This window comes from Mesoplodon densirostris, chromosome 1 (assembly GCF_025265405.1).
Source record: "Mesoplodon densirostris isolate mMesDen1 chromosome 1, mMesDen1 primary haplotype, whole genome shotgun sequence".
Lineage (NCBI taxonomy): Eukaryota > Metazoa > Chordata > Mammalia > Artiodactyla > Ziphiidae > Mesoplodon > Mesoplodon densirostris.
Window position 1 is genome coordinate 88572966 of NC_082661.1, and position 21707 is coordinate 88594672.

At 35.5% G+C, this 21707-nt stretch overlaps 1 protein-coding gene across 2 annotated transcripts in view; it reads left to right on the forward strand.

Moving 5' to 3' along the window:
• The window catches only part of AFG2A (AFG2 AAA ATPase homolog A), a 348297-nt gene that overhangs the window by 26725 nt on the left and 299865 nt on the right, over positions 1-21707 (forward strand). For both annotated transcript variants that reach the window (XM_060105705.1, XM_060105706.1), the window contains exon 10: positions 17435-17589. In XM_060105705.1, the coding sequence (XP_059961688.1) occupies positions 17435-17589 (155 nt within the window). The remainder of the gene's footprint in view (positions 1-17434; positions 17590-21707) is intronic.

Genomic DNA, 21707 nt, shown 5'->3' on the forward strand with positions numbered 1-21707 from the left:
TCCGCGGCATGTGGGATCCTACCGGACTGGGGCACAAACCCGTGTCCCCTGCATCGGCAGGCGGACTCTCAACCACTGCGCCACCAGGGAAGCCCCTAACTCTGCATTTTAATAGGGTTGGTAAGCCAGGTAATAAATAATTTGATATTAAAATTTTGAAACTAAGCTGTATTTTTAGGAAAGTTTGTTAAAACCTGGGACTGGTGAAGTGAATTAATTCTGTCGTTTTAGAACTAGAAGACCCTATCAGAAATCATTTAGTACATTCCCTTATTTCACAGATGAGTACAGACTGTGTGATCCATCCAAGCTTAAGCAGTTAGTGAAGTCTTGGCCCAAGATTCAGGTCTTGACACCAGGGTGCTTTCCATAGTGCTATTACTTTTAAAAGCAATTTTTTAAAGTGATAGGGGATTCGCAATAGACCTGGCTTCTGCAGTCAGTCTAAGTTATACCAATCATTTGTAATATAAATAATGCAAGAACCACAATACCCTCTTTGAGAGTATTCTGTTTAATTTCTTTTCTATGAATAAGGAGTGAGAAATGGAACTCTCCCAGTAATATATCAAGTAATACTTATCACCTTGTCTATACTTAATACTGAGTTGAGGGAGAGCAAAGACTCCAGATAAAACATTTCTGGAATTCTGATATTTTGAGGAAAGTATATTTTAAAAAGAGAGACTTAGATTTTTATAGTTGCTTTCAGTCTTCATTTGCCTGAATATACTATTCAGAAATTTTATGCCTAACTTTTACAATTCAAGTCTGAGATCCAGATGCCCATGTTTCATGTTACTTCTTTATATAATTGTCTGTAGGGTAGATAATAATTCTAAAAAACATTATTACTCCTGTGATGAATTTTAGTTTCTAAGGAAGGGACTTAATTGCATGCTCAAAAAATAACATCATTATTTAGCAAGCATTAAGTCTAAAATTGTAGGATGCCATATGCGTGGAGCTAGATGTTTGTTGATTGAATATGGAGCAGATGGTCTTGAAGAGCATGAATTTATAGTAATTGCTCTTGTCTAGAAGTGATTATATCTGGATAGTGATGTGGGGCTTGAGGAGAACATGTCATATACCGGAAAGAATGTGTTGGCATTAGGCTTGCCTGGGGCATTTTGCCTTTTGTTCTCTTCGTTGCAACTTGTTTCCCATTTCAAAACTTTTGAGATCATTAGAACATAAAATAATGAAAGCAAAATGACACATTTAATTAGCTACACCTGTTTTTTTGTTTCAAAGCTGTGTTTCTTAACATAGTTGTATTGCTTCTGTTTTTGTTTACATTTTTAAAATTAAACTTAGTAATGAAAGGAAATGTTATAGATTGCTTGCCCTAAGCTGTATTCCTTGATGATGTACATGTGTCCATTTGCTCCTCTAGTTAATTGTTTACTTCTGGTTTATAAAAATATGTGTATTTTTAAAAATTTAATTTATTGCCATAGGTTCTAGTATGGCGTCCTGAGGAATGGTGATGTCCAATAATTTAAGCTTAGCATCACAGAATTCTCTGCACACGGCTTCATTCCCAATGGGCTGGAAACAACCTGGGGTTGTGTTTTGTTTGGGAGTTGTTTGGCCAGGGCCTTTTGAACAGTAGTGTCCCAATGAAGTACTAGATACTATTTATGTAAGAATGAGCTTTTCTTTTTTTTAACAATAATCTCCTTTCAGAAACTTCTAACTACTTTGTAACTGCATGACTTAACCTGGTGACAAAAGCAGTTATTAAAAAGACTACCTTTTCCAAAAAAATAAAGCTGAAAATAATTCAGAGAAAATACTGATATATTTTAATCTTTCCATTTAATAAATGACATAACTGATGGCCAGAGGAGCTAAGTTTTATATGTCAAGTGACATCTGAGCTAGTGGCAGATCTAGGACCATGGAGGGTTGTTTGCATTGATATGATAGCTCCAAGGGTCTTTAACTTTGTAAGCTCTGATATACATTTAATTCATATAAATTCTGTTTCAACTTATGTTATTTTCAAGAATAGCATTTGTATAAAATACAGTACCTCTGTACAGCGTCTAGAATCATAGAACCTCATATTGAGAAAGAATCTGAAGGGCTCTGGTAGGAATTTCCAGTATCCTTGTTATGTTTTTACAGCTTTTGCAAATCTGTAATTTTCCTTATTTTCTTTTTCCCTTTCTGACAGTCTGCCATACTTCATCTTCTCACATATCTACAAATGAATAGAGATGGATTTAGGTTTATTTAAAACATGTTCTTTCATATTTCTAAGAGTGAACTCTTTAAGGACAGAGATTTTGTCTTTTACTGTTCTTCAGGGATGCATAATCTCTGAAGTGTTATGCTCATTCTTGTCCCTAGGCCTTTATATATGCTGTTCCCTCTGCCTTGAATACTCCGCTGCCTCTTTGGCCTTAATTCCCATATTAGCAGTTTAACATCAACTCATTTTTCAGGTCTAACTAATTTAGGTTGTATACACGTTTTAGTCTCTCTTCATTTGTGAAATAAAGGAATATACTAAATGATTTCTGTGAGGGTTATCTAACTCTAAACTGTCACTAATCCTACTAAACTGAGTTAGATGTCCCTGACATGTGTTTTTGTGCCACTTTGTTCTTTCCATGTCATAATACTTGGCACAGTATATAATAATAACTTGTCACTAATCCTACTAAACTGAGTTAGATGTCCCTGACATGTGTTTTTGTGCCACTTTGTTCTTTCCATGTCATAATACTTGGCACAGCATATAATAATAACTTGTTATCGTATGTCTTCTCTATTAGACTATTAGCACTATGAGAGGTTTATCTGCCTTCTTGCTCTTTTGTACTCTAGAAAAAGAGCTCAGTACATTGTTGAATGAATTAACTATGTCTAGGAGTTTCTAAGTGAATCTTTTGAATGAACGTATAGAACTAATGTTGAAGAAGAGTACCTGTGAAAGAGTAACTTATAGTCAATGAATATCTCTTCTCAGTGGCTTCATGACATGATATTTTATTTTACTATTTGCTTTAATATGAATTGTACTGAATTGGCAAGTAAATAACACAGGTACAGAATAGTGATTCTCTCATTGAGAACTATTCTGTAAAAAATACTTGCAGATTCATTAACATAGGGAATGCTCTTGTCTCTCCTCAAGTCCTGTTCTTTTCTCCCTTGTTTATAGTGGCTTTGTTTATAGGTTTTTTTTCCCTTTCACTTCATTTTTTATGTATTCTATTTTTTAATAAACTTCTTTCTGAAATATATATAGAAAAGTGTAAAGACTATAAGATCCATGCATTTTCCAAAGTGAATACACTCATGTGACCACATGAGTGTATTTATATATGTAACCAGATATAAAGCATTATTAGTGCCCTAGAACTTCCATCAGATTCTCTCCCAGCCACTACTCTTCATCTCAGCACAAAAGGCAACCGCTCTTTCTGGCTTCTAACACCGTAGATTAGTTCAGCCTGTTTTGTGCTGTCTTCTTTCTCTCATATTATGGTTTGAGAGCTTCATCATTTTATTCTGTTGTAGCATTAGTTCATTTTTATTGCTATATTTTATTGTATAAATATTGTGAGTAATGATGCCATCAGTATTCTTGCACATTTGTTTTGGTGCACAGATGTAGACATTTCTGTTTGCTTTATATCTAGGGGTGGAATTTTCAGGTTATAGAATATGTGTGTGAGTTGTTAGTAAATACTGCCAAAAGTTTTCTGTGGTGATTGCTTCAATTTCCTCTTCCACTAGTAATGTGTGAAAATTCCGGTTTCTTCTCATTCTTGCCAGAATTTGGTGGGTTATTAACAGTATTTCATTGTGTTTTTATTTCTCTGAAGACTGAGTTGAATACTTTTTTATATATGTATTGCCCATTTAGATATCCTCCTTTGTGACATGCCTATTCAGATATCTGTTCAATTTTTCTATTGTGTTGCTATTCATTCTTTTTTTTTTTTTTTGCGGTACGCAGGCCTCTCACTGCTGTGGCCTCTCCCGTTGCAGAGCACAGGCTCCGGACACGCAGGCTCAGTGGCCATGGCTCACGGGCCCAGCCGCTCCGCGGCATGTAGGATTTTCCCGGACCAGGGCACAAACCTGTGTCCCCTGCATCGGCAGGCGGACTCTCAACCACTGCGCCACCAGGGAAGCCCTATTATGTTGCTTTTAAAAAAATAATTACTCTCTTTACAGTGTCTTTGAGGAATAGAAGTTTGTAACCATATACATTTATTATAACATATAAATATAATGAACCAAGTTATCACCATTTTTCTTTATGGATAGTGATTTTTTTTATCAAGTTTAAGAAATCTGTGTAAATTCCACAATTGTGAATATTTTATTTTATATTACCTTCTTTCATTTAAAGATGCTTTATTATCTTTCCTTTTACATTACTATCTATAATTATTTCACTTTTTTCCATGTAGATAATGAGTTGTACCAGCACTAGTTAATGAAATGACCATTCTTCTTGCTCTGCAGCGTTAACCTTTGTCACAAATCAAGAGTTTGGGTTTGTTCTGAATTCTCTGTTCTGTTTCATTGATCTCTTTATCCTTGTGCAAAATACTGAAATATCTTTAATCACTTAAACCTTCTGAAAAGACTTAATTTCTGGAGGGTAAGTGCACCTTTTTTCTTCTTCCTCAAGATTGTCTTGACTATTCTTGGGCCTTTGCATTTGCTTAGAACTTTAAAAATCAACTTGCTAGACTCCCTCCCCTCCAAGACAAAACAAAATTGGCTTTAGATTGGAATTATTAAATCTCTTGATCAATTTAGGGAGAATTAGAAAGTTAATATCTACAAGTTATCTACCATGTGGTAGATCCCTTCATTTATTTTAGGTCTTTAATTTCTCTCAGAGTTTTATAGTTTTAAGTGAAGAAGTCTTGCATAATGTTCATTAGATTTATTCTAAGGTATTTAGGTTTTTTTTAATGCAGTTATAAATGGCATCTTGTAAAGTTTCACTTTAATTGTGTTCATTGGTATCTGGAAAAACTAAACTCTTATGTATTGACTTTGTGTCTACCTACCTTGCTAAATTCACTTATTAATTTTAATAGTGTGTATGGAAATTGGTTGAGTTTTTATGTATGTAGTCATGTTAAAGTTTTCTGTGTATACAATCTGCAAATAATGACAGTTTTCATTCCTTTTAACCTCTACACTTCTTTTCTTGCCTTGTTGTAGTGGTTAGGATCTTTAACAAAGTATTTAATAGAAGTGATAACAGTACTTATCCTTATCTCATTCTTGATCCTAGGGAGAAAATTTTTAACCTTTTACTATTAGGCATTATATTTGCTCTTTGTTTTTTTGTAGCTAATATGATAGAGTAACAAAATTTCCATCTGTTCCTAGTTTTTATAATTAATGATATTGATTTTTATGACGTTCCTTTTCTGGGTCTATTGAGATAATCATATTCTCTTCTTTATTCTATAATGTGGAACATGATGTTGATTGATTTTCAAATGTTAAGCTAACTTTACATTCTTGGAATATAGCCATCTTGTCATGGCATATATCCTTTATTTACATATTGATATTTTTGCTGATGTTTAGGATATTTGCACCTATGTTCAGGAGAGATATCAGTCTGCAGTTTTCTTTTAATGTCCTTTTAAGATTTGAGGAAGAGGGTTATGCTGGCCTCATGAATCAAGTTGGGAATTATCCTGGCCTCTTTTTTTCTCTGCAAGAGTTTTTGTAAGCTTAGTGTTATATTCATACTTAACTACTTTGTAACATTAACCAATGAAGCCATCTACGTTTAGAATTTTCTTTGTGGGAAAGGTTTTAATTATATGATGAATTTAATAGCTATTGGAATATTCAGTTATGTACTTTGTGTATTAGTTTTGATAAGCTTTTTACCCCCCCTAGAAATTGGTTCATTTCATCTAAATTTTTGAGTTATTTGGTATAAGGTTATTCCTGATATCCTCTTATTATCTTTTCAATGGCCTGTGGGTTCTGTAGTGTAGACCATCAGTAGTCATTTTTGCTTTCTGATATTGGTAATGTGTGTCTTTTCTCACATTTCCCTGATTCGTCTTGCCAGAGATTTATCTCTATCAGCCTTTTCAGAAAATAAACCTTTGGCTTTATTGATTTGTTTTTTTAATTGCACATTTGTTTTCCATTTCATTAATTTCTGTTCCTATCTTCATTATTTCTTTCCCACTGTTTTGTTTTTTTATTTGTTTTTGGTTTATTTTATTCTTTGTTTTATGAGATGAGCACCTCATTGACTTTCACCCTTTATTCTTCCCTAATATGTGCATTATGCCTGTCATTGTCCCTTTAAGTACAGCTTTAGTAGCACCCCACAAATTTTCATGTTATATTTTCATTATTATTCAGTTAAAAAAATTAACAATTTTCATTGGATATTTTTTTGACTATGAATTATTTGGAAATGTATTGGTTAATTTCCAAATATTTGTATTTTTGGTATCTTTTTGTTACTGATTTTGCTATTAAGTCTCTTGTAGTCAGAGAACATAAACATTATGATTTCAATCCTTGAAATTTGTGGAGAGTTGCTTTGTGTCCCACCCTGTGGTCAGTTTTGGTACTCCTTCCAGGTACCCTTGAAAGCATGGATATTTTACTATTTTGGATAGTTATTGTTTTGTATATATGCCAATTAAGATAGGTGAGTTAATTTTGTTTTTATAACTTCTACATATATATATTTTTGTTTGTTTGTTTGTTTTTGTTACCGAGGGAAGTGTGTTAAAATCTGCAAGTAAGGCTGCAGATTTGTCTGTTTCTCCTTTTAGTTCTGCTTAGTTTTGCTGTTTATACTTTGAGCCTTTGTTACTAGGTATGTATTAGAATTTTATGTATTCTTGGTGAATGGACCCTTTTATCATCCTGAAATGTCTAGTAATACCTCTTAAAGTCTATTTGATAGTAGATATAGATGCACTATTTTCCTTTTACATTCATGGTATCCTTTTTCTATTTTACTTTCAACCTTTCTGTATTTTTATATTTCAGAATATGACTCTTGTAAACAGCACAAATTTGGGTTTTATTTTTTTCATTTATCTGATGCTGTCAATCTTTTAATTCAAGTACATGATACGTTTATATTTAGGGTAATATCTTAAATACTTAGTTTTAATTTACCTTCTATTTGTCCCACTTGTATGTTTTTTTCATCTTTTTTACTGTCTTCTCTTGGAATAGTCAAGTATTTTTGTTACTTCCTCATCTTCTGGTTATCTTTTTAGTTATGTATTTTACTCATCTTTTAGTATTTATCTTACATACTACAATATGTCTCCTTGGCTTACTAGAGACTAATGCAAGAAAAGTGCAAACAGTTTGGGAACACTTTGATTCTCTTTACTGCAAAAACACTATTATTAGTGTTTTATTCAATTATTATTCATTTGTATTTGTCTACATATTTGGTGGTCCCTGTAACAAACCACTAAGTTTGATGCCCCACTAGGAGTCATCACAGGACTCAGCATATAGTTGTATTCATGGCCTTGATTTATTTCAGTGAAATAATACCAAGCAGAAGCAGCCCAAGGCACATAGTGCAAAGTGTGGGGAAAAAAATAGGCATAAGCTTCCAAGAGTCCTCTCCCTGTGGAGTCACACAGGACATTTTAAAAATCCTCCAGCAATGAAGTGTGACAACACGTATGCAATGTTGTCTACCAGAAATGATCATTAGAGACCCAGCACTAGGGATCTACACAATGAGCCAATTTTCCTATTATTCATTTACCAGCTACTAAATAGCCTGTCCTTTCCTCATTGATTTATGATATATTATCGTAAATTTATCAGATATTAATATTATACATTATCTCTGAACTCTATTCTGTCCTAGTGTGGTCTGTCTAGTCTTATAACTTTTAAACACATTTTTAATACTATTAATTATATCTTAATATCCAGTAAGGTAGATCTTATTTATTTGCATTACTGTTGACTTAGTTATGTATAGACCTTTATTCCACAGTATATTTTTAGGGAAAGTTTATTCTAATTTAACAAAAATATACAACTGACATTTTGACTGCAGTCACATTTACAATATATAGATTATTTTGAATATAATCGATATTTTTTTCGTATTGTCATCCCATTCAAGAACATGGGATGTCTCCCTGTGTTCATATTTTCCTCTTTATTAGAATTGTCTCCATAGAGGTGTTGTGTTTTTGGTTTGGAAAATTCCTATATACTTTATTATTTTTGTCATTGTTGTGAATGGTATCTTTTTTTCTTACTATATTTTAAAATTGCTTTTCTTGGTGTGGAAAAAGCTTATATTGATTATTTTTTGCAGGTTGTCTACTTTGCTTACCTCTTATAATTTTAGTAGTTTTCTTTTATTTTTTGGCTTTTCTGGGTAAATGATTGTCATATGCAAATAATGGCAGTTCTATTTCTTTCCATCGTTTTGGCTCTTTCTCAGTCTCATTTTTTGTATTCTTAATTGCCAGGGACTCTACAATTGAATTATCCAGTAGTAGTGATATTGGTGTCCTTGTCTTGCTGACAGTTTTGAAGAGACTACATATAAAGTTTTTTCATCAAGTGTAATATTTGCTAAAGATTTATGGAATGTAATCTTAAATACACTTTGCTAAGAATATTTTGAATTATTTTTATCATTATAAATGGATGTTGAATCTTATCAAATATTTTTTCTGCATTAGTAAAAATAGTTATATAATCTCATAATGTGGGGAGTTAGGTTTTTTGATGAACTGGCCTTTCATTTCTGAGATAAACTCTATTTGATTGTGAAATATAATTTTTAATGCACTGTTAGATTTAGTCAGCTAATATTTTATTTAGAACTTTTGTCCCATGTCCGTAAGTGAAAGGCATTTTTTTTCTTGGTCATATTTGGTTTTGGAGTCAAGGTTATATTAGCCTCTTAAAATGTTTGGGTAGTTTTGCTCTCACTTATAAAAACCTCAGTCTGGGGGACTTCCCTGGTGGCGCAGTGGTTAAGAATCCTCCTGCCAATGCAGGGGACACGGGTTCGATCCCTGGTGCGGGAAGATCCCACATGCTGTGGAGCAGCTAAGCCTGTGTGCTACAACTACTGAGCCTGTGCTCTAGAGCCCACAAGCCACAGGTACTGAAGCCCGCACACCTAGAGCCTGTGCTCTGCAACAAGAGAAACCACTGCAATGAGAAGACCGTGCACCGCAACAAAGAGTAGCCCCCGCTCGCCACAACTAGGGAAAGTCCTGCGTGCAGCAGTGAAGACCCACTGCAGCGAAAAATATAAATAAATAAATTAAATAAATTTATTAAAAAACAAACACCTCAGTCTGCATATAATGGGAATAAAGGATATTTCTTAAAAATTCCATAGGATTGTTACTTGTGTCATGATCCAGTTAGGAGATAGAACCTCTACCACTCATTTTTGTAGAGAGAATTTACTATAAAGAATTCATAACAAATTATAAAATTACTAACTGAGAAGCTACTATCACCTGTAAGGCTGGGGAAACAAAGGAAAGAGGTTGGGATTTCTAAAATCTAGAACTCAGACCTCTGAAGACCTACCTGATATTTTGAAGGCTGGCTCAGACCTCTGAGAAAGTGGCACTGGTAGGTTGGTGCTGATGTCTCTTAGGGGTTGCTAGAGTGGTGGTCACAGGAATAGCAGACAGACAGGAAGCCCACAGAAGTAAAGAGTCCCTTCTCTCCCCTTCATCTGCAATCTCTCTCTAGAGCTTTGCTCTAAGCATTGGCAAAGCCTACCATGGAGCCAAAGTGTAGTTTGCAGAGTCTCAGCCCTAAGTATCACAAAGCCAAGTTTAGAAGTATGGTTTTGGAGCTGAAAGTCAATAATTTAATAACTGGTACAACTGAAAACTAAGTTACATAATGCTCATATAATCTCTGTGTGAGCTGCAAAAGAAATTATATAAGGAACTAAATGTTAAGAATAGAATGGTAGTAAAAACTCTGTTTTATCTAAGAGGGAACTATAACAAAAACAGTTATCAGGAAACAGGAAGGGTTAAAAATAAATGCATTCAACTCAGATAGTTGGAAAAGAGCAACACAGTAAACCCAAACATGAAAGAAGTTTAAAATGTTAAGGGTAGAGTCAATAGACTTGAGAACAAAACAACAAAGTTTAAAATAATCTCATTCTTTGACAAGATTTTTAAGATTATGAAGTCAGACCAAGGTCCATTCAAGAGGCAGAACCACACTAGTGGAAGTTTTTGGTGAAAGAGAAAAGTAGAGGCAAATAAAATATAGAATGGAGGAAATAATGACATGGTAGAGATCAAAAAAACAAATGTTCATTCTGGCTGTTAAAAAACTTTGTCTGCGGAAGAATAATGTGGAGATCTATGTCACTGGCTTACCTATTAATTTCCTTGCAGCCTCATGATTAACTTTACTTTGATTAACTATACTTAAACATGTATGTTAACATTTTTAGTATAACCATTAAAATAATAGAGAGTGTATAACTTTAAAACTAGAAGGCAAAATGGAATGTGAAAAGCACAAAAGATTGAGTCTCAAAGAAAGCAAGAAAAGGAAGTGGTAAGGATTAGAATAATTTTAATGCAAAACTCACTCCTGAAGATAAGGATGACTACCGTATATTGATAAAACATTCAGTTCACTGGGAAGCTATAACTGTTTTAAATCTGATGTACTTGACAGGGTAGCTTTGAAACATATAAAACAAAAAATTTCTGTAACTACACAGAGAAATGAACAGAACAACCATTTTAGTGAGTTTTAACACATCTCTGTCAGTCGTTGAGGATAGAGAAGGTTTGAAGAACACTATCAACAAACTTGATCTAATGGATATGTATTTGGAACACTGAACCAACAACATATATACATATTCAAACAGGCTGAGAATGTTTAAGAATTTGCCATTCGAAAAATTCATTTCATACAAACCTTGTTCTCTAAGTTAAATTCAGTCAGTTAAAAAACCTTCACAGTTTGGAAATTAGAATATTTTAAATAAATTATTGGTTGAACTGTAATATGCAAATAAAAAACTATTTTGAATTGAATGATCAAAATCTGTGGTATGCGGCTAAAGTAATTCTAACAGGGAAATTTACAACCTGAAATTCTTTTTTCTTTTTTTTTTTTTTTTTTTTTTTTGCGATACGCGGGCCTCTCACTGTGGTGGCCTCTCCCATTGCAGAGCACAGGCTCCGGACGTGCAGGCTCAGCGGCCATGGCTCACGGGCCCAGCCGCTCCGCGGCATGTGGGATCTTCCCAGACCGGGGCATGAACCCGTGTCCCCTGCATCAGCAGGCGGACTCTCAACCACTGTGCCACCAGGGAAGCCCCTGAAATTCTTATGTTAGAAATGAAGAAAGGTTGAGAAATAAAAAGCTGTGCATTATTATTAAAAAAATAATAAACCCCCCAAAACAGAAAGATTTAATCAAGATTAGACAGAAATGAATGGAAGAATAAAAGAATTATGAGAAATAAGTAGAATGACTTTATGTGCTATTCCATCCTGATTGCCCTCCCCTCTCTGCTACCTCTGCATGGGTATCGTGAGCTCTGGAGTTATCACAGCCTCTGCTCAGCTTCTCTTGTTGATTCCAGTACTTCATTAGAAGCTCTTCTTGGGCAGATCTTTTACTTTATTTAAAGAATAGTCCTCGGCTTTATTGGCGAGGGGAGGCAAAACTATTCCTGCAGCTTTTCTCTAGGTCCCAACTATTTAGAACATGGTGATTTCCACTACTCTGTCTTCCAGTTTGCTGATGCATTCCTCTGTATCATGTAATCTACTGTTGATTCCTTCTAGCATATCTTTTATTTTAGTTGTTGTATTCTTTTTTATTGAAGTATAGTTGATTTATAATACAGTGTTGTGTTAATTTCAGGTGTATAACATAATGATTCAGTATTTTTGCAGTTTATGGTCCATTATAGGTTATTATAAGATAATGGGTGTACTTTCCTGTGCTGTATAGTAAATCATTGTTGCTTATCTATTTTGTATATAGTAGTTTGTATCTGTTAAGCCCATACCCCTAATTTGTCCCACCCCACTTGCCTCTCCCCTTTGGTAACCACAGGTTTGTTTTCTGTGTCTAAGTCTCATTTTGTTTTGTTTATACATTCATTTGTATTATTTTTTAGATTCCATATGTAAGTGATGTCATATAGTATTTGTCTCTTTCTGTCTGAGTTGTTTCACTATGCATAATATTCTCTAGGTCCATCCACATTGATGCAAATGGCAGTATTTCATTCTTTTTCATGGTGGAATAATATCCCTATGTTTGTGTGTGTATGTGTGTTTGTGTGAGTGTGTGTGTACATATATATTCTTTGATTTTTATGAGCTGTTTGTATATATGGATTTTATCAGTTATTCTTTTTTACAAATTTATTTTATTTATTTATTTTTGGCTGCATTGGGTCTTCGTTGCTGTGTGCAGGCTTTCTCTAGTTGTGGCGAGCGGGTACTACTCTTCATTGTGGTGCACGGGCTTCTTGTTGCGGTGGCTTCTCTTGTTGTGGAGCACCAGCTCTAGACATGCGGGCTTCAGTAGTCGTGGCACGCAGGCTCAGTAGTTGTGGCTCGCGGGCTCTAGAATGCAGGCTCAGTAGTTGTAGCTCACAGGCCTGGTTGCTCTGCGGCATGTGGGATCCTCTCAGACCAGGGATCAAACTTGTGTCCCCTGCATTAGCAGGTGGATCCTTAACCACTGTGTCACCAGGGGAGTCCCCAGTTATTGTATTCTTTACCTTTGTTTTCTTCAGTATATTTTCTCTCTGTTAAAATTTTCACTGTGTTCATCCATTCCGTGTTCGCTGAGCATCTTTACGATTATTACCTTGAGCTCTCTACTGAGTAGCTTGCTTATCTCCCCTTTGTTTAGTCCTTTTTCTGAGTCATTTTTCTGAGTCCTTTGTCTTGTTCCTTTATTTGGAACATATTCCTCTGTCTCCTCATTTTGCAGATTTTGCTGTGGTTTTTTTTTTCTGTGTTGGGTAGGTCAGTTATGTTGGCTGATTTTGGAGAAGTGGCCTTTTGTGGGTGACGTTCTATGGGGCCCAGCAGCACACTCCCCTCTGGTCACTAGAGCTATATGCTCTAGGGCAGCAGTCCCCAACCTTTCTGGCACCAGGGACTGGTTTCTTGGAAGATAATTTTTTCACGTGTGGTAGCAGGGAGGGATGGTTCAGGCGGTAATGCGAGTGATGGGGAGCGGCAGATGAAGCTTTGCTCGCTCGCCCGGTACTCACCTCCTGCTCTGCAGCCCGGTTCCTAACAGTCCCCAGCCCGGGGGTTGGGGACCCTTGTCACTCTAGGGTGTAAGTTGTGAGCCCTACATGAGCTGCATGGGTCCTTCTGTTTTGGTGAGGCTGACTGCTATTGGTGCTCGCAGAAGACACAGTTTTGTTTTTTTTTAATCAAAGTATAGTTGATTTACAGTGTTGTGTTAATTTCTACTGTACAGCAAAGTGATTCAGTTATACATATATATATACACTTTTTAAAAAATATTCTTTTCCATTATGGTTTATCATAGGATATTGAACATAGTTCTCTGTGCCATACAGTAGGACTTTGCTACTTATCCATTCCATATACAGTAAGGCCCCTACATACGAATGAGTACCATTCCGAGAGCCCGTTTGTAAGTCCAACAAAGTTAGTCTAGGTACCCAACTAACACATAGTACTGTACTGTAATAGATTTATAATACTTTTCACACAAATAATACATAAAAAACAAACACAAAAAATAAAACATTTTTAATCTTATAGTACAGTACCTTGAAAAGTACAGTAGTACAGTACAACAGCTGGCATACAGGGGCTGGCATCGAGTGAACAGGCAAGAAGAGTTACTGACTGGAGGGGGGAGAGGAGGTGGGAAATGGCAGAGCTGAAGGATCATTAGCAATAGGAGACGGAGGGCAAGCTGCAGTTTCACTCACGCCTGACATCGATGGCAGGTTCTGGTTCCTTGCTGGATTCAATTCTATCTACCCTCTTGAAAAAACGATCCAGTGATGTCCGGGTAGTAGCTCTTTTTTTTCTTGTCATAGATGACACCGTAGCACTGGATTGCATTCTGAATGGCTGCTGCAACCTTCCTGTACTGTTCTATGTTTGCGTCCTGTGCCTCAAAAACTAACAGTGCCTCCTCAAATAAAGAAAATCCCCTTGCCATTTCCTGTGTCGTGAATCTCTTCGGTTCTTCAGTTTCTTATTCTTCCTGTTGTCACTCCACTCTCAATTATTTTCACTTTTGTATCCATCGTTATTGCTTGGCGTTTCTTAGCAGTACCACTTATATCACCGCTGCTTTCACACTTGCTTCCCGACATCCTGGGCTTGAAATAAAGATACTGTACTACTGTAATCTATACAGCAGGGGTCCCGGAACTGGGCCACACAACAGGAGGCGAGCGGCAGGCAAGCAAGCAAATCTTCATCTGCTGCTCCCCATCACTTGCATTACTGCCTGAACCATATCCCCACCCCACCCCGCACCGGTCTGTGGAAAAATTATCTTCCACGAAACCAGTCTCTGGTGCCAAAACGTTTGGGGACTGCTGCTATACAGTACTCTACAGTAAAGTACACAAGAGCTCAACCAGTTGTAGAGGATGCATGCATGTGACAATGTATTCCAGACACGTGAACAAACTTACGTGATTAGACATGCAAATGCATGTTCGTATCTTTGAAAGTTCGAAACTTGAAGGTTTGTATATAGGGGACTTACTGTATAAAAGCCTACATCTGCTAACCCCAGCCTTCCACTCCATCCCTCTCCTAACCTCCTCACCCTTGGCAACCACCAGTTTGTTCTCTGTTTCCGTGATTCTGTTTCAGTTTCATAGGTTAATTTGTGTCATATTTTAGATTCCACATATAAGCGGTATCATATGGTATTTGTCTTTCCCTTTCTGACTTACTTGGAGGCAGGGCTGTCCCCAGCTCAGTAGGCTGCCAGTCCCTGCCTCATGAGTGGCTGCTGCCCTTTCCAAATCCCTTTCTCAAATGAAAATAATTGGTCTCCTTTATTGTCCCACTTTATGCCTTGTGATGTAAATGTGGGAAAATTATTAGACCACTTCCTTTGTTTCAGTTTCTAGTATATCAGTACTGGTAAGAGTAAGGTGTCTGGTCTAAATTAGAAATATTGACAAGTATTGCCAGATAGCCATTTGGGACATGAAGTGTTAGGTTCTTTTGGTCTTTTGATCACTTCCGTTTATGTAAGATTTTTTAGAACTGCTTTAATTCTTTCAGGTCACCAAGGTGCTGTTTAATACAACACAGTGCCTTGTTACTGAGGATTTATTTATTTAGTTTTTTATGATTGCACCATTTAAAAGGTATGTTGGGCAGTGAAACAACCTAATTTAAAGTAAACTTTTATTTTCATGTCAAGAACTGTGAAGGTTTGCGATTTTACCCTACTTACAAGTTAACAAGTTTCACAAGTGCTTTCAGAAGACACAGTATTCCTGGGTCAGAGTCAAAGGATAGACTACTACTTACAGCAACAGAAGTAGCCAGAGAAGCAGCATTTGCACCAGCTCCCGGAGCCTCACTTCTCAGAAAGAGATACAAAAAGGGCTGGGTGACATCTGAGTCCTTATAAGGTGGCATTACAGGAGAACCTTGAGCTTAGGGAACCTTAATCTTTTGTAATGGGCAGTAAGCATATCTGCCCTTTGCTTTGGAGGGAGACACTCTGTCTTCCTGTATACAAACATCCTTGAAAAGATAGTCTGTAACAGAGGCAGTTAGTGCTTCTGCTGGAAAGATAAGCAGAAATGTGAGAGATGTGAAGAATTATCTTTCAACATTTTTGGAAGGCAGAAAACCATATAGGTATTTGTAAGATAGACTTAAATAAAGTGACATAGATTTCAGATTGCAGAGTATGGCCTAAGAAATTTTCCATAGAAAATAGTGATCTTTTTACATATATTTTCAGTTTCCTCTTTTGTAGCTTTTTTTCTGGTTAGCCTATTGTCTCGGAGACCTCCATGAATATTAGACTCGCAATGATAGCTTTCCTTGGGAAAGATTACTGTGGATCTATTTTCTGAGTGGTGTATTATTCACTGTTTTTCCTTAGTAGTCGAGGATATCCAAACCTCTGTTTGGGGGAGTTTGTGTTTTCCTTCCTTGAACCAATGCTTCTGTTTCAAAGTTCAAATAAATGAAGGCAAGTAAGATGATAATTATGGTATCATTTTAATTTAGTAAAAATTCACTGAGGCATAACATTTTAGACAAAAGACATTCAAAATGATGGAGCTTGTTGGTGTCCCAGGGCAAGTTCAGTTATTCAGACTGGATTTCTAAGAGGTCTCTGAGACTAAAATTCTTCAAAGTGGAACTTCATTGTGTACTAGAACACAAATATAGCACTTCATTACAAAATACCCTCAGGCAAAGAACACATAGGGACTTTGCTGCCCTCTAGACTAGAGGTCTTTGTCACAGATAAAGGGGCTCTAAATCTGGCAACTTTGATGGGGGGATGGCTTGGGGCATTTAGTCCTATCAGTGCTTAAACTCCAAGCAAACAGCAAAAACAAAGAACCTAACATCGGTAATGTTTTAGGTCAGCATGATCTCTTTTAAGTTATTTTGCATCTCTCTAAATTTGACTTGGTTGATCATCTTTTTGGCTTTGTGGTATTTTACTATTCTGATTCTACTTGTCTATTTCTACCTAAACCATCGTTTGTTCCTATACTCCTCAAATGATCGACTTTCCTAAGATTGAGACGTCAACCCTCATTCTTCCATCCCTGATCCCTCTCTAGCTTCCCTTTTATAGGTCTCTTCTACTCCTATAATATCAGATCTCGTGTGTATACACATAACTCTGAAGTTTGATTCTGTCTTGAATTCCAAAACCACATTTCTAACTGCCAACTGAACATTTCCTTCAAGATGTTCTACCAATACCTTACAAAACTTGTAACTCTGGTTTATGTGTATTAACAAAAAGGGCAGGGCAAAAGGTATGTTTCTGTTTTAATATTTTACTCTTTTCAAAGAAATTCTCCAAACAGGTTATTTTGACAAACCTTTATGGTCTTTTTTGCAGAAGTTGTTTTGTAAATTTTATTTCACCTATGTAAAATATCTGTCTTTTCATATTTCATAGCAGTTTGTCATATTTTTACCACCAAAACTAAGCATTTAGATTTTTGCCTTCATCCCCCACATTATCCCTTCTCTCTCCCCACCCTCCCACCACTGTACACGCATGCACGCACGTGCACAAGCACACAAAATTTTAAATGTTATAATATTCATGAGCTTTGGGGTTTTTGTTATTATTTTTATTGGTAATGGTTCAGTGTGTATTTATGAGGTGGAAGACAAAGCTTGTGTTACTTTTCCCTTTACAGGTCTTCATGCCTTGAGGAGAGTCTTGAGGAAACACCCTAACCTCCCTGATAGCAAGATGGCTGGGTTGGTGAAGATTACTCTGAAAGATTTCTTGCAGGGGATGAATGACATCAGGCCCAGTGCCATGAGGGAGGTAGCAGTTGATGTCCCAAATGTAAGTCATTTGTACCCTCATGCCAGCCACACTGTTTGAATTAAACTCTGAAAGAAACTAAGACCCCAGGGAACCTACCTTCCTAAGCTAAACTTAAAAAAAAATTTTTTTTAATTGAAATATTTATGGAGATAATTGTAGATTTAGTACAGTTGTAAGAAATACTTTAGGGAGAGCCTATGTATCCTTTACCCATTCCACCCCACAATGGTAACATCTTACAAAACTATAATACAGTATCACAAGCAGGATATTGATAGAATCATCGATCTTTTGCAGATTTCCCCAGTGTTGCCTGTACTCATTTATGTGTACATGTGTGTCTGTGTCTGTGTATTTAGTTCTGTGCAGTGTTATTACATAAGTTTTGTGTATCCATCACCAGAATCGAGATACTGAGGATTTCAATCCCCACAATGATCCCTTGCTTTGCCCTTTCATAACTACACCCACCTTGTTCGTGCATCCATTTCCAAATTCTCTCATTTCAGAAGTGTTATATAAATGGAATTATACATTATATAATTGTTTGGGATTAGTTTTTTTCGCTTACTGTAATTCCCTGGCAATTCATTCAAGTTGTTATATATCAATAGTTTGTTCCTTTCTTTTGCTGAGTAGTATTCCGTGGTATATGTGTACAATAGTTTGTTTAACCATTCACCAGTTGAAGGACATCTGGGTTGTTTCCAGTTTTGGGCTATTATGAATAAAGCTTCTATGAACATTTTTCTACAGGTATTGTATGAATATAAGTTTTCATTTCTCTGGAACAAATACCCAAGTGTAGTATAGTTACTGAGTTGTATTCTAATTCCATGTTTAGTTTTACAAGAAAATGTCAACTAGGCTAATTTTAGAACAAAAAAAAATCTTCTAGTTATACTTTCTACTAATGATGCTTGATGTTTCCTTGGGTTCTTTTACATATACTTCATCATTGACTGTCTCTGCAGAGTTTTCAGTGAGATCACCACAAGGGCAACAGAAATTACCTTTTATGCATGGACCACCTGTTACGTCACCTGTGACACACATGTGCCTAACATTCGGGGGTGGGGGATGGCCTTATAGTTTTCTTTGAATATATTAATATTTTTAGAAAATGGACATTGAAACAAGCATTGGCAGTGTGTTCTGCATTATATTATATTGTAATATGTCAATATGTATTTTGAAGTGTCAAAAGAGAGCTGTTATTTAAACTTATTTCACCATGGACCACGTGGAGCTGAGACTTGCAGCATTTTGCAGTGTGGTAGATTGCAAAAAGTGACCACAAATTCTTCCCTTCACTGTGTTTGCCCTTTTGCACTGCAGTCTTGTAGCTCCTACTCTAAATGCTAGGGAGTCAAGTTTTCCATCGTTGAATCTGCACTTGGCCATGTAACTTGCTTTGGCCAGTGGAGTGTTAGCAGCCATAATGCAAGCAGGCTTGAAAGCGCTTAGGGCTTGCCTTCTCTTGCTGGTCTTTGACATTGCATTAGCTTTGTTAAGAAATCTGTACTAGCTTCCTGGAGGATGAGAGACTGTGTGAACAGAGACGAGCCCTCCTAGTTGAGATCCCCTCATTCTAGTCATCACTAATTGTCAGACATGTGATGCCATGCTAGACTATCCCACTCCAATCAAAGTTTGCCCCAACCGGGAGAAACCAGTTAACCCTCAGAATTGTCAGAAATAATAAAGTTATTTTGAGCCACTAAATTTTATGGTCATTAGCAAAAGCTAAGTGAAGCAGGCACTTGTTAGCTTCTTATAGAACATAGTTGTTTTGTAAGTTTAGGCTGGGAAACGGTACCCTGGAGATAAGAACATTCCCAAGGACTAACTGCTAGTTTAGGCTGCTTAATGTGATTTTGAATTCCTTTTGAAACATTTTCAAATTTACTACTGAAAGCTCAACTTTGGGGTTTTTCAGAAGCTCTGTAGCAGAACATGCCCATTTTGTATGAATAATTTGACAAATGGAATTTTAGAATGAAGAATGATTGATGTTGGGTTAGTAGAAACTTCACTTCTTTGGAACTTATGGTCTAAAGTTCGGGGACATTGATTGGTATGAATACCAATATTGGTATGAATATTTGCAGTATTTATCTGTATTTTATTGGGTACCGTAACATAATATAATGGGTCAGGTAGACACCTAATCATCAAATGCCTCATGTGAAAATTTCAGGGGATAGGGTTATAACCAACTGCACCATCCCAAAACATTTCAGTGATTAAAAAAGTTTAGGAGCTAAGGAAACCTACAGTCGGCTTTTAAACTTAAAGTTATTGCCAATGAAGAATGTATTTAAACAGTGGCTGTCCACTCTTAGAACTGCTGAACTGATTTATTCATCATAGGAACTGGTACTACAACTGCATTTTAAATTGCTCTAATGAAAGAGTTTTTCCTTTATTTTCTTTTGATACAGTATTTACAATCCATGGACTTGTGCCATTTTCCATTTGGCGTTTTATTATTTGGTCTAAGTCCATGGTGTACTATGATGTTACTCATGAGCTCCAAAGTGATTAGCCTTGGTCAGAGTACTTTCTTACATTGCTTTTCATGCTCACTTCAGATTGTAAAAATTTTCCTGAGAAGTCAACATTTCTGTAATTGGATTCCTAAAGTTCACTCTTCTGATTTCTGGCTATTACACCTACAAAAATATCTCCAAATTATTTCTGCAGAAGATTTAATATTTATTTTGCTATAGAAAACCTGTTTCAAGTAGCTAGTTAATTGCAGGCTTTTTTTTAATAGCAAAGTGAGCATTCAACATCTTTTGAGAAAAGATTTTAGTGTGTGAAATTAAACCTTCTAAATCACACTTGCTAAAGTTTGAAAGAAATGTCTTAAGGTTGGAATGTTGCCAATTATAATATAGTGCATTATTAATTTCAGGAGACCACAAGTGTTAGCCACTTACTTAAATGTAATGTTTCCTTTTTTTGGACTTTCTGAGTTGGTGTTTATACCAATTGGTGTGTTAAAAGTCAAATGTATTTTACAGTTAATCAGTGATGAAAATCAAATATATTTCTTTACTTGAGGAATCCTTAGATTCTTTGAATATGCTAATATGCATTGTGAAATTTCAGTTTTTCACCCAGAGATAACTGTTAATATTGTGTCACAGTTCCAATAGATTTTTTAGAAATTTATAGATTTCCTTCTGTGCATATAGGTATTTTAATATAGTTAATCTTAGGATATATATAGTTTTATGTTCTGCTTTTTTCATTTAAAGTTATATGATAAATGTTTTACTCTAAAATTTCTTGGCAAACATCTTTTTATTGACAGCATAATAGACTATTATGTTGATAAACTGTAATTGTTTTATCTTTCTTCCATTCTCAAATATTTAGGGTTTTTTCTATTTTTCTCTCATATAGTTATAAACATATTTGTGTCCAAATCTTTGCACTTTTGATTTTGATGAAGTGGAATTACCAGACTAAAATATGTGATTTTTAAAGTTCGTGACAAATATCGTTTTCTTTTTTTTACCCCAGAAAGGTTGTTATAATTTTTAATCATGTGATAAAAATGTAAAATTGCAAAGAGCTTAAGCAAAATCTCATTTTATTTTCACTTTAGTCCTTTTCTCTTTTTACTTTCCACTAGATTATTTTCTTCACTGAAAAGTTCTTTATTACAAGGAATAATACTGGATAAGTTTTAGATGAATAGAGATTTAAAAAGAAAATGAAAGGCAGCTATCAGTTATGTCTCTTCTCCTCCCTATAAAAATGTTAAATTTTTAGATCAAGGGTATACCTGGATGGCTTTTAAATGAATTTGAAGTTCCATAAGACCAGAGGTTCTTACTTTTTATTTTTATCCTTAGTACTTAGCATAGGACTAGCACATAACAGATGTCCAATTAGTATTTGTTGAATAAATGAGCAAATAACTATAATTTTCATGAAAAAACATATTAGATTGTCAATTTCAGATATTTGAAAAATATTTTAAAAAGAGTGTATCATCCTTTTTCTGTACCAAAGTACAATATAGGCCATTACTACCCTCATGAAACATTCTTCAGATTTTTCATATTTTATAAAGCAACTAATTTCTTTAGTGAATTTACTACTGTTAGTGAAGTTAACAA